General features: G+C 36.2%; 1 protein-coding gene across 1 annotated transcript in view; it reads right to left on the bottom strand.

Annotated features, from left to right (window-relative positions):
- Nucleotides 1-5,437: 5,437 nt before the first annotated feature.
- GTF2A1 (general transcription factor IIA subunit 1) overlaps nt 5,438-14,629 on the bottom strand; it is a 28,224-nt gene continuing 19,032 nt past the window's right edge. Inside the window, exons 8-9 of the mRNA XM_084288556.1 lie at nt 14,170-14,259; nt 5,438-10,128 (exon numbers count right to left, since the gene is read on the bottom strand). Coding sequence (XP_084144682.1) covers nt 10,021-10,128; nt 14,170-14,259 — 198 coding nt within the window. The 3' untranslated portion in view covers nt 5,438-10,020. The remainder of the gene's footprint in view (nt 10,129-14,169; nt 14,260-14,629) is intronic.

The following is a 14,629-nucleotide window of genomic DNA, read 5'->3' as shown; positions in this document are numbered from 1 at the left end:
AATTCAGCACAGATATAAAGTGATATGCAGGGCAAAAAAAAAAAAAAAAAAAAAAAGACAAACACACATCTTAAGTGATGTGCTCTGAGCTGCAAGGGCAAGACTGGCTGTCCTCACTCAAAACCCTGCATAGAAATGGCAAGAGCCACAGTCTTCAGGACTTTGGCTGGCTCTGTGAATTTGGATGGGAGAACAAAATATAAAAATCCCGTTTCAGGGTGGCAGAAAACGCCAATATTTTTTCTACATAAACTTGTGAGATTGTATTTGCATAATTTATAGTGCCAATACATACACAATGAAAGACTTCCTCATTCTCAGACACAGAGAAGAAAAAAGCTGTAAAGCTGCATCGCAGCCTTGGTTATGAGACTTGAAATTTTCTGTGAGCAATTTAAGCTGGCTATCTCCCTTCTCCCCACCCAAGGACAGACACGTTTTTTTGTATGAGTAGACAGATGACACCACCTGCAGTGGGTCAGCTACAGTCAAAGTAAAGCACACCCTGCTACGGAATCCTGGAACCTGTAATAAGTAATAAAAAGTAAATTTCAAATCAGTACCATAGCTTTTCAGCATACAAACATAAACGAAACGCACTTCTATTTCCTTTCTTGCCAGATAGTTTATATATTAATGCTCACAATATAGCCTTTGGAAAATTCGTATGAAAGAAATCCTTGAATAGTAAAGCTTGAGCTGAGCAGAACTCCTATACTCATGTGTTAAAATGAGCCAACCCCTCCTTTCCAGGCTGTTTGGCAATAGCAGCATAATCTGTTATTTGTTTTTTTTCCCCTAACAGACGCAAGGCACCCTTGGTCTAAAACCCCTCCACAATCAAATGGTGTCTGGCTTGCAGTTAAAATTGGATGGGGTAAGGCACACAATTAATTGAACACCTAATCGTGCCTTTTTGTTGTGCACTCCCCTACTCCTTGGAAGGGATTGTGAAAATATATGACACTGCACTCTGATGTAGGCTTTGTTGGCTATGGCACAAGTTGTGAAGGGCCATTATCATGCCCTGGAACAGAAGGTGGTTAAGAGGTCCTGGTGACGCACACTGAGACGTTCTGACAGCACTGTAGACCTAGAATTGATACTGGGCCAATAACACATCTACATCAAAACTGAAATACTTTTAAACTGTTTAGTTTCTTCTGTCTAGCCTAACTTATTTTTGTGTGATTATAGTGACATGAAAGCAAATCAATGGATGCTCTAAAAGGTCCATACATGGACAATTTTATCAGCATAACCCACCAGTTTTAACCTCCTTTCCCCATGATGCACACATGTTGGTGTGAATTGCTACAGTACTTCAGATTATCTCAGGGTCTCAGATTACACAGAATACTAATCCTGTGGATTTTTTTTTGTTTGTTTGTAATTGCCAGTCCTTATTTTCCACCCTTAACATATTGTATCAGTATTCAAAAAAAATGGAAAAGTCTCATCAACTGCAGCATAGGACTTGGAACTCTTTTGGGCCACCGTGAACTTCCTTCTTTGAAGAGTTCACTTTCTGCTTTAATATGAATCAACCCAAGCTTACCCTGTTTTTGGGTAGTAGCACTCCATGTTGTTCTGATTCTATACAATGCCAAGCCCTGTATGTGTGGCCACCTGAAGCCACATCTTTACTGTTGTGCATCTGTGTGGTTTAGCCGAAGCTTACAGAGCTTTGTTAATGCATTAGGTAAAGAAGAGCACGCTCATTTTGGTTCTCAGACGTTCACTATGCAGCTGTGGTGAGGACAAATAGAGAACCCTTTGGTTCTCTATTTTTCTTTTTTTTGAAGAGCTTTTTTTTTTTTTTTTTTGCTGCTGTGAACATCAACTTCATTCATTATGTTTATCTAAGAGCCCACTAAACAGTCATTACAGTGGGATAGGACTGTTCCTTGTACATATATTGTGATACTTTTTTAAAGAACTACTTTGCTGCCTTCCTGTTGCCAACACTGGCGCTGTTAACTGGCTAGACTATGAAACCCATGCTGGTTGTCTTACAGCTGAAATGACAGTGGCTTTTCCTTGAAAAGCGCAACTGTGAGGGAAAATGACAGTACTCCCTGCCTTACGTGAAGGCAAACTGCAACAAAAAATCCAAGCAGTAATGTGGGTTTTAACAAAAAAAACTATCACTCGAATTTCTAAGGCTCTATTTGTCTGTCTTCTCCATGGCTCACTGCTAACTGGCACATACAGGATAGCACTGAAATACTAAGCAGCAAGACGACTGTATTTGTGCTGCACCTACAGTGCTGTTTGTAGGCTGACTGTAGTCAAAGAATTCCCTAAATCATAGGTGGGTTACTGCTGCTGCCTAGAGGGAACTGGGGAAACAGCAGAACAATTCTTTGTAGCTAGCTGCAGACTTCCAATTAAACCCAGCAACGAGGTATATCGTGGTAAAAGAGAATTGGAATGGGTGGCTGACGCACTGGCAGATGCACTTTCCCAAGAAAAGTCCTGGAAAAAAAAAACAGGTTTTTGTTCCTTACTTACACTTCTCTCCCTACCACTAAGCATGTTTGCACTCTCTCAGATTTTGTAAAAAGTCTTGCTACCTTACCCTTATCCTGTGTTCTCTCAGTTTCCTCCTTCCCGAGTCTCTTTATGACTCTTTCCCTTACCACGGCAGAAATCCTGTGCCATATATGAAGTACTTTACATTTTCCACGTACCTATTGTCTAGAACTGATTTAAGCTACATGGCAACATACACACAGCCACCTCAGGGAGAAATTATAGAAAGCTGCAAAAGGTATGAACAGAACAATTTGGAACAGAAAATGAAAGCCAGAAGTTATTCTATATATATACATTAAGAGCAATTTGATCTCTTAAGCATTGCTTCACTTCCTCTCTGCTCCCTTCCAAAACCAACTAGCGATAAATGCAGAAGTGGCTGCAAAGCAAATACATTTCTTCTTTAACTGAACAGCTTTTAGCATTAGTATTGCATCACCACACTTATCAAGCAATGTGTTAACTCTCCATATATATGGGAAATTTTACTAGCTGCTGCTTTAGTGTTTTAAGATTAAAACTATTTGCTGAAATCAGCCAAATTCAGGTCACAGAGAACAGTGCATCAGAAATCTTATTCCCAGTACAAACCTTTTCGTCTTGTTAAAAGTTTTGACAAGGTAAGCCCAGAAGGAAAGAACTTCCATCCTGCAAAAATTTTCTCAGAAACGAGCCGCCCAAAACAGAACAAAATCTACTAACAGAAGTTTTGCAGGGTGAATTCTGCCATGTATCATTTTCAGAAGTGCTGTACTCCCTAGAACACCGTATTTCTCAGAAAACATTACCTGCTGAATCAGGGCAGCCCACCTGGAGTTTGCCGGTTCCTCTGAGGGGAAAAGTCTGCATGAAGTCCTCAGGCACTGGTCAGGCAGGACATGTGGAGGAGCCCTATCTGCAGGGACCTTGCAGCAGGATTCCTAGGAGAAACGGGAACAAGCCTTTGGAAAAATCAGGAAGCAAGGTGGTTTGGTAGAACAGATTGCCTTCCTTGTTTTGATAGTCCAAACCATTGTCTCCATCATCATCTTATGCCTGCTAGGTAGGAGTTTTCTTTACCTTGACATTAAATCCTGCCAGCTCCTGCACTGACTCCTGCAGCTTGAAAAGCAGCATCCCAGCTGCTGATTCCAAACACGTCTTCTGTTCGGGTGTCTGGAGGGCTTGTCTGCAGTGCAGTTCTGCTTCATTTGGTACCTCTAGCAAAAGAAAAGCATTTCTAACATGACACAATTGTGTGTCCACATAAGTTTGTGTATCAAGATTTTTTGTTTTACCATTTATCAATAGCTTTGTTTTGAATTTGTTATTGAAATACACTTGTCCGAATAGAACACTTACTGTTTACAATTTCTTATACAAAACTGAACTAAGAACAAAAACTAAAACAAGAAAGTATAAACCAAATACACCCAGTTGTATTTTTAAGAAATAATATCACCAAAAGGCACTTTAAAATACCGGCCGACCAGCATCCATCTCCAGAGAGGGGATTTTAACTATGGGAGTGGATGGGTCACTCAGTACGACTTGGAAAGCAAAGTGTATTTTCAGCACTTCATCTCTATGCATTACCTTGTTATTTCAGATTGCCCTTAAAGTTAACCAAGTACATGCATGTTTACACCATGTAAAAAGATTTAATTGTACAGGCATTTCACATCAAAATTACCATGAAAGTCTTCGCTCTAAGGAATAATTTGTTATAAATATACTTCTGTGATTTTTAGATATCCACAATGAAGGTAAAAAATAGTACAGTGAAACGAACTGCAGTTGAACGACAGATGTCATTACATCTGGAAGGATTAGAGTGGTGTTGGCATAATCCCATTAGTGGTGAAAAAACACTTTGGAAAAAAAAAGACTGACAGAGACTGCTCTGACAATAAGCAGCAAGATTTAGTCTTCAGCCAGGCTTCAAATGAAAGCCCTACTTCAAAAAACAATGCAAAACCCAGACTCCAAAGGTAACACAGTTATAAAACTGTACGTTGTAAGAATGGTATCTAATTGAGATCAAATGGGGATACATTAAATGCTATCCTAAGACCCCTTATCCTCTCTTACTTCAGCAGTTAAAGAATAAAGCCATAAAGAAATCAATTAGAAAAAATCTGGTATTTTAAATACGTTTGAGTTGGCAAATAACCACCCCTGAAATACTTTGCTCATGCACAGCTGGGTGAGCACAGTTAACATTCACAACAGTAATGCTTTTATCTTTAAGGGATGAAAACAGCTTGGGTTTTGTTTTGTTTTGTTTTGTTTTTTTAACTTGAGGCTGCTACTAATTTGTCACTGTTCTGCTTTTCGTCCCCTTTTTGGTGTCCTTTTGAAATTATTTTGGCCAAAACTACAGGTGATTTTTCCAATTTATTTTTTTCTTACATAGTATGCAAACTCAGATAGCAGTGATAGGACTAAATAAATATCATAATTTCTGATACTTCTTATGAATCATTTCAAAATCCTTTAGAAAATAGTAAATAAGACAAAAAAGCAGTATGGTTTTTCAGACTATCCAAAACTAAGATGTCACCTGCTCACACTAGAAAGCTATTCTGTCAATCTGTGTCACTGCCAAAACCTTTCTGCTTATCCTGCTCTCCTCCAACAACTGGGTATTTTATTTGCGGTAGTCCTGCATTTTCATTTACAGGACTAACACTGCAGATCACACACCAATCTTGTCTCAAGACGCGAGTCTCTCCAGTTACCACAGGGCAGTAATTCTTAAATAAATACAGATGTCTGGCACCAAGATTAAAATGTGACTTTTTATGACATTCTGATTATTTTAAATAGAAAGCCTACAAAGCAAACTCAACAAGTAGGTGACAGAGAAGTTACTCTTGTGAAAAAAATAAATTCAGAATCTTCATTGTTATTACAGTGATAAACATTAAACATTGTGTATAAAACAAATGCACATGCAAGATAGTAAATGAAGTGGCAAACATTTTTAAATAACATCTTTAATTAAAGTTTTTGCAAAGGCAAAATATTAAACTTAAAATAGGTCTTAGTACATCAAAATACTAAGTTCTCTAATTGTATTCCAAGCATGGCCTTTGAAACATAATATCCTGTATATCACAGAGGAGCAACCTTGATCTGCAATTGTACAGAATGAATTTTACAAACATAATAAATATATTTACCCCCTTACACATAACAGTATATGTACAACAGCAGTTGACAATAGTAGCTCAGAACAGCAAAAAAGGATATTCCCCCACTCCATATTCTATTGGTACCCTATGCACTCTGGAACATGTCTCATTGGATGACTGTACATATAACTAACCCAAGGTAGTTCATCCTGTTAAAAAAAAACAAACAAACAAACTCCTTTTGTTCCACAATGTCAAATCCACCAAATAATAATTAAAAGACACACTGCATGAACTCCCTAAAAAAAAAAAAAGTAGACAACAGGGAAACCAATGGACTGTTTTTTTACACATTTCCCACCCAATCACAGCAATGGGAAAACAAGACTCTAGATGCCAGACACCAATACAAAACAATGTGCAAGTTTCTTCGTCTTTTATAGTCATTACTCTCCAAGTCTGAGAACTCTAATTTCAGTTGGGTGTGTGTGGATGGGGGTGCGGCACACAACAAACCCCACGACGCTGTGTAAAGCAGCCCAGTGTCAACCAGTGCGCATTATCCTAAAACTGCTCTTCACCTCCTGAACGATGTCTTATTGCATTTGATTAGGAAGCTTTTGCTTTAGGAGGAATTTTGGCTTTTCCCATTTTGTTTTTAAATTTTTATTTTTTTTTAAACAATTTGAGGAGACTGAATCAAAATGAACTTTAGTTAACAAGGTCTCTAACTGCTTCACTGGAATTAAGAAATTTTCCTCTGCTAATGTTTTACAGTGACGTAATTACTGCTAACTGTCAAGTGGTAGAATTATTTTCACAGACAACGAAATTCACTTTTAACACTCCTATTCTGCAGCAGAAATAGAAAAACATTTGTAAAAAACCTGTTACATGATAAAACATGCTCTTTGCACTTTTCTAGAAACTGTGCTTCAGAATCATGTATCATGTTCTTGGAAACTAACTCAGACCACAATTATCACTTCAAATTGTGTTTAGGAAATTGAATGATGCTCAAATGCAACTTGTGAGTACAATGAGGGAACGAGGAGTATGAAGCCTCAAAGAAATCTTGTCACTAACCAGCAACTCAGGGGGAATAAAATCACAATTTTATTTAAATAGTCCAATATAAAGTTCCTTACGCAACTAAATTATCTATCATCTCCTTAACAGAAAACATATTTCCATTTGTTTTCAACTTAGATGTTTTTAAATGATTGCACACACTAGAACCCAACAGAATTAGAGCAAAAAAGTTGCTTTTTTTGATTGAAGCACTGCAGGAAATTTACTCTCTTGGGAATCCAAAAAAAATTAAAAAAAATATATATACTGGCAAAACAGGTATTCTGCTGAAACTGAAAAGGCACAAGACTCCCAATTTTGCCCAGTTGCTCTGCAAGTTTCCATCAGCCATCATGGTTATAATTATGAAGGTATCTTTCCCCATTTTTTCCGTCATAAAAAGGTGCTCCATTATCTGTGCAAATTTTAACATAAGCCCTCTTGAAATCATTAATTGTTTCCATAATACTGAACTATTTGAAAGAAAAAAAAATCAGCAACAAAAAATATTTCAAAGGAAACAAAAATTTATGAACTATGAACATGGGAATCCCTTGCCCTCTGAAAGGAATGGTTTCTGTGGAACCTAGTGAAATGGTCTGTTCAGTTACATTGTTAAAACCATGATTAAAATTCAAGTACAATAGTAAAATTAAGCAAACTACATTCTTACAGCAAGCTGCTACAATAAAATAAAATTAAAACATGCTTTTTGACTTAAAAAAGGAACACTTGATGTAGCAATAAGAGCACAGTTTGGTATGTTCATGTCTGACTGGCTTTCATAAAGTTTCACAGGTACTGTATTTGAAGACAAAATTTCTCATCTGAAAAGCATAGCATACAATTAGCTTGCAAGAGACTGTGCAAGTTCAGACAGCTTCATACATCCTTTAGAATAGTATAAGCTTAAGTTACCTGTAATGTTCTGCTATCCCTTAAAAATAAATTAAAAGGCTATGCAGCTTCTAGTACGCATATGTGGGTGAAAAAATGACTAAGATGTATGAAAATAAAGTGTTGTCCACATAATCTGGGTTCCAGTAGCATAAACAGGAATCTATTAAAAAAAAAAAAAAAAAGTGATTTTTTTCCTTTGTTGGTTTGGTTGTGCAGTGTTATGGGAATTCTTCTGAAGCCCATTACTTAAGACTCACTGGAAACAGATACAGAAAAGGTGAGGGAAGGTATTAGTTGGTAAATTATTCACTTCATTGCAGTTGTACATAGAAGTGTCAACAGTGGTAAAAATAAAATAATAAAATATCTGCTTCGTTCGGAAGAAAGCAAACACCAGTTTGACATACCTTGATGCCCTGAGCCACAAACACACTCTGAATGATGGTGACATTACTTAAGAATGAATTAGAAAAAATACCAATTAACTTATCATAAAGCTTATGTATGTAGATAGCTTACTAACAACCACATGGCTCTAGACATGGCCTACAGGCAGTTTTAGTCCTTATCAATGAGAGCACAGGTGTACAAAATCACAGCAAAAAAAAACACTCCTTGCAATGTATTTTGAGTTTCTTTGTTGGTTTCTTTTACATACTATTTAGACTATGAATGAACACACCTGAAAGCAAGTAAATCAAAATGAAAATTAGGGCAGTGCTTATATACTGCCAAAATACACTTGTGACTTTGTTAAATTACGTTTAGTAAGTTTCACTCTCAAGATTAAAAATAAGGTCAGAACTCATGATCAAATGTCTGCTTCTGTAAGTCTTCCCCAATTTATTTAAAATCATCTTTGCTGTTGTCCATTTCATTGCCTTCCCAAGCACCCAGCGAAAGACATTTTTTTGAAATGGTGAGCCACACGAACATTCCCTCCTCAACACAGTTTTATAAGTATAATGCCCATTCCCTCTCCTCATCCAAAAGTAACTCCATTTCTGGAAGCAGGGTTTACAAGAATAACCTATGCATAAAGAAAAGGTGTTCAAGTTCTCAGGACGAGAGGAACCACGGGGGAGCAACGTTGTTGCTTTTCACACACACACACCAAGGGGAAAAATAAAAATAAAAAATCATACCTTTGGAAAAGAGAAAGTCGCTACACAAGATTTAGTGCATCCAACTGTTCGATTTTCTGTTACCAAGTCAGTTTAAGGATGCTTTAAAAAAATTTGTGTTCTCTAAAGCTGTGCAGCTCTTTTCATGAAACTATATGCCACCTGGAAACTTTAGAGAGATTAACTGCTGCAGGTAACTTATGGCTATACTTTTCAGTAAAGCTGATCTTTGATTAACAGAGTTGCAGTCAGGATGTTAGAATTTTTATGTTACTTTCTGTATTAAAAATTTAGTCATTCTTGTGTTCTGTTCAATTATTTGTGGATGTCTGAACTACAGATGTAGTAAGTAGGTAAAGGAATTAAATCTATTATGTGATTATCTACACATCTGATTCAAAAGCTCTCCAAAGCATTTTTAAGAAGTCAATGAAAATTGTACTATTCATTTCAGTTCAATGATGCTGAACCACCACCAAACAGCAAGAATATAGTTTAAAAGTTAAGCAGTCTGACTTTGGGACGGGGGAACCCAGAGCTACAGGTGCTTAGTATTTAAAAAAAAATACAGCCCCAAATGAAAGGTATCACTCACATAAAATAATTTTGAAATATAAATGATCATTTTACCATTTTATAATTGCTAGGAACAACAACTTGTTTATGGGGAACTGAACTGAAAACAACAAATAGATATTATAATTAATGAGCATATCAGAATTAAAAATATTTTCCTTATACAAGTTATTTAAAATTTAACACCTTAATTCTTACCCTTCTGTACAAAGCTTGCGCGCAGTTAAGTAACATTCTGACCATCCTCACTACCAAAAGGAAGTGTTCAAAGCAAAGATTTGTACACACAATAAGCATTTTCAGATTAATAATCTATCAAAGGGAAGAGTTCCTTCAATCAGTGGAAGAAGTATTTTAAAATCTTAAACCAAGGGAAGAAGGGGGGACAAAGCCTTACATGCTAAATACCAGCTGTAGGTACCTGTATGTAGAATTGATAATTAAGGTATTCCTAACACACAAAACCAGCTCCCAGACAATGCTATAGCTGCTACAGTCCATGGCTTGCTCATCTGAAGTAGTGTCTTTGTTGCCACATTTTACCTTTGTTCCAATACTTTTGTTTATGCTTTATTTCTGATGTGCAGATACACATTTTGGTTGGAGTATAAGTCCAAGTCTCAACCTTTCCTGCTTTTGATTTTTTTCCTTTTACAGGGAGTTTTTTTTGTTTTGTTTTGTTTGTTTTAAAAACTTCACCATTCTGCATCCCCAATGGCTTTGGAAAATACATAATCTCTTCCATTAAGATTCATGATGCCATCTTTGAGATGAAATTTCCATTTGTTTTTACTTCTATGGATCTAAAAATAGGGAAAAAAGTTGAAGTATTACTCTGCGTCAGAAATGGGTAGTAATACATAAAGTACATTATACAGGCAAGAAAAATGAAAATAACAATTAGACACACATTACTAGATTGCTATAAACATCTCAAAAAATCAATTTTGCATTTAACTATGAAAAAAAAAGCGTAATGATGCATCTAGCAGCATTTTTAGCTTCCATTTTTTAAACCAGGGAAAACTCTTACAGCAACTGATGAGAAACAATGCAACCACAAAGACATTGTAAAATCCAAAGCACTCAGAACATTTTCAGATGTGGCTGAAATGGAAAAAGGAAAAGTATATATTCACTTCTGCTGCTTTCATATGATTAAATTATTTTTGTTACATGAAACTCCACTTGAAAGCCAGATATTCTTATTTCAACCACCATAACAAAGACTAAAGTTTTAAACTAGTCCTGAAAGAGTCAACCACTTAGTTAATTCTTTGCATCTCTTGTCTAAATTCCATTTTGCTTGCAAAATGGTTTGTTTACTTTAGGTACAGACAGTTAACATACTCAACTTTCAATTTATAACATTAGAGTTTGACTCTGGGATTTGGAATGTTAAGTACTGGTTAAAAGGCAAAAGATTATTTACAAGATTTTTCAGCCTGAAATCCTCTACAGTAGAAAATGCACAAGATGATATAGCTGATAACACATATATGCACTGATCTTATATTGTATGCTTTCTCCTCAATGGTAGGTCATTTTATATGATTTATGTTCCAATTCTCTTCTCAAAGTGTAAGGTGAGGAATGTAAGATCTCCAGATCGAGATGATGGAATGAAGCTGAATGTTCAAAAAGATTCTAGCTGCAACTTTAAACTACAGCCTTCCTAGCTAAAATATTAGACATTTAAGGTGTGTATAAAAGAAATTTATGAAAATTATTCTGTCAGATTAGTCCAACTATCTGCATCAGCCCAAAAAAGAATGAGATAGAAAAAAAAAATGAAGACATTCATTCCATTCCTCATCTACATCGAGTCCCTATCATGACAGTCTGTGACATAATGGATATTCACATTATAATATATATTCCAATTACCACAGAATAATAGAAAGAATAAAACAACAGCTTTATTCCCGTTCGCTTTACAAATACATTCATGCAGAAGTTACTCTTATTTCTTAGTGCCTATTCCCAAACCAGTAGTACCTGACTAAAGGAAGCAGATGACCCATGCGGTCAAGGAGATCAGAAAACATACAAGGACATGAAACAGTAGTTAAGTACTACTGGTACTACTAGAAGCACTACTACTACCACGAGTAGATTTCAATTATCTTATGCCTTCTGAGTAAAGGTCGATGTGCAGCACACTGGGGCTGTTCTAGGTACTGTAAAGTCCAGTCCTACTTCATGAAGAAGCTAATTCAGGACCCCACAGAACACAGAACTATCTTCTAAGTCCAAGACAGTGAACTAAGGGCTTCAGTTAGAAAACATCACCAGAACTGACAGCAAAAACACAAGACAAGCATTTTCCCTGGGCTAGTAAGTTGGCAATGAACACCCTACAATGCCGTATATGTAAATTTGTGTTCTTATGTTTAATTTAAAACTAAAAGAAACTGATCAAAATTCAGTCTGAAGGCAGAAGAGTTTTTGTACGTTTTTTTCAAAAGAAAGCATACTGTAAACACAGAGCAGAAGATCACCAGTACTATTAAGCTGCAGGACAACCAGATATTCAAAGAAAGCAAGGATCTCTCAGAAAGCTGAAATGCTGTCCAAAAGAGAAAAGTCATTGTAAACTACACCAGATTAAACTAAAGTGTCATTAAGCACTCTTAAAAAAAGAGTTTAGGAAATTTTACAAAAGGCATATAAAAATCAAGATAACCCCATTGCAATTTTTCAAGTTTCATCGAGAAGTCTCATCATTTATTATTAATGCTGAAGAACTACAGTACTCAAACAATCACTAGTACTATTGTCTGCTCTGTGGTCATTTTAAGCTATGTTACTGGAATCAGCAAAGAAGCTAACAAGAAAAAGCCTGTCTTATATAGTGTACCTGCACTTCCAAATGGCACTCAACACAAATCTCTCATCAGAAACTTTTGAGTTGCCATAAGGTAAGCAGGAAGGTCCTCTGATAAATTGGTAAAAGATGAGAAACCAAGAACACGGTTACTACAGTGAAATGAGATTATTCCAAAAGGTATTTGGGCTGGCTGAAGTGTGCATAGTTTAAGAATTCACAAATCATCCAAAAAATGACAAAACATCACCGATCATACAGAGAAGAACGGTTACCAAAGAGCTGCAGAACGACATCACTGTCCTAACTCATTGTGTAACAAAACAATGGTGACATTCAATGTATATGGAAGGCTGTAATGATGAAAAAACAATTGCACTGGTAGAAAAAATGATAGGTTTGAGTGGACAGTTACAACTCAGGAATGAAATTCCAGTGTTCCAAAAGACTTTTCTATAAAAACATCAGCTCTGTGTCCACTGAGGTCAAAAGCACACGTGAAATACTACAGGACACTGTTGCTCCACTTAATAAATGGAAGGTTCAACTGTAACTGAATAGCTCTGATCCTCCCACAGCATTACCCACCTGTATCAAATATGATACAGAAGGATATAAAGGAATAAAATACCTCTGGAGAATGAAAGAAAGAGTAACCAAATGTTTGGAGAGCTGTACAAGTAACAACTGTAAGTGTAGTTCTGATTTCAAACAGAGACGACTGAGGAGGCATACGATGATCCATGTTCATATAAGATACCAAGGACGGTGGAGTGCTCTGTGAGCATCATTGCTACCTGTTCGCCCTCATCTCACTGTTCAAGATGCACCTGTTGTATCAGCTGATGCAGGACACAGTATGTTGTACAAGACAAAGAACTTTGTTCAGAACAACTGAGCTGTTGGTTTTGTATTCTAGAAAAACAAACTGAATGGTTGTTTGTTAAGTGAAGTGTTTCCAGAGCACTAGAGGCTTCACGGTGGACACTTCCCTACTGAGTTCAAGTTCTTAATTTTGCAGAGGGTGAGGATTTCAGATAGTACTTGTTGCTCAGCTTTAGCAGCTCCCAATAAGCTTTTCTGACTGCTATTCCAAGGTCCCTCACATGAACTGCCTTGAAACTAACAATTCCAGAGTACCGTCTAGAGGAGAAAGACAGCTAGGATGTAGATATTATTTTCCTCAATCTGATGACAAGCACAAGTAGAATCCAGATATAACTGAGTATTTTATATTCAAGTCATTCTTTGCAATGAAGGGTTTTTTCTTCAACAATCTTTTCTCTGCTTTAAAAAGGATCCTTATTCTTCACAGTGCAAGTAAACTCTCACAGGCAAAGAAAGAAAATCCATATTGAATAATCTTTCTGCATACTACTTCAATAAAAAAGTGCCAAGAGCCTCTGGACAAATTTAAAACAATTCCAGACATAAATGTATCCTCACATATTTCAGGGCAAATATAAAGAAAGAAACTAGTCATTCTAGGGAAGACAGGATAGTTCAGCGGAATTTAAAGCAAAATAAGTAAAAGCATTCCATATTGTTTTTTTTAAATAAAAAACCAACAGGGCACATAAAGAATTGTTCCTCTGAAGACTATTTAGTCACCACAAAGAAACATTTTTAGTGATCAGTAGGTAGTTTTCTAACAAGTCTAAATCTTAATGACTACTATTTTCATTTCTGGCTACAGCAAACTACAAAACTTACAAGAGTTCACTTCTCATGAGCCCAAAGGATTAACCTTTTTTTAAAAATCAGTCAGACATGATAAAAAAAAAAAATCAAACTTTTCTAAGCTTTCCTCACTGACACCAAGTCCATCAAAAAATAAAAAACACCTTTCACTGAGACGAGTTTTAAAAACAGTTATTAGTTCTTACATTAACGTTCGTGTTATAATCTTTACAGATCTATCTATACTTGACAGTCACACAGATGTTTTTGTGTCACTTTGAAGTTATGACTTGATAGGAAGAACAGAGAAATTAGATTTCTCACATTTATGTTTTACCTTATCATACTGGCACACAACAACATTTTCTGTATCAAACAGTTCTTGTCCTTCCTCATCACTCACATCATCTTCACTGTTAAGAGGCTCCTGGAAGAAACGTGTGAAAAGTTACACTGCAAGGTTATTACTGTTACTTTGATTACTCATATCAGGCTACAGTCTGTCTATGAACTATGGACCTAAATAAACATCTGACACATTAAGTATTAGGCTTCCCAGTGGACAAATCAAGTCTGTTTCCTTTATCCCCTCCATGACAATTACTCAGGAGATGTCGTTACCACTTTCAGTACCCAACTTCAATGATCAAGCCAGATTCTGGACACTGTAACCTCTTAGTACTACAAACATTCTTACTTCTTTATTTTAAGTGTTCTGGTGCCTGTCATTTATTTTAAAAAAATCTATCATTGTACAGATTTTCATTTTTTAAAGCCTCTAAGCAGCGGAAAAGCAA

The sequence above is a fragment of the Netta rufina genome, assembly GCF_964035555.1.
Source record: "Netta rufina genome assembly, chromosome: 5".
Lineage (NCBI taxonomy): Eukaryota > Metazoa > Chordata > Aves > Anseriformes > Anatidae > Netta > Netta rufina.
Note: the sequence above shows the minus strand (reverse complement) of the source record. Positions and strands in the feature narration are given on the sequence as shown.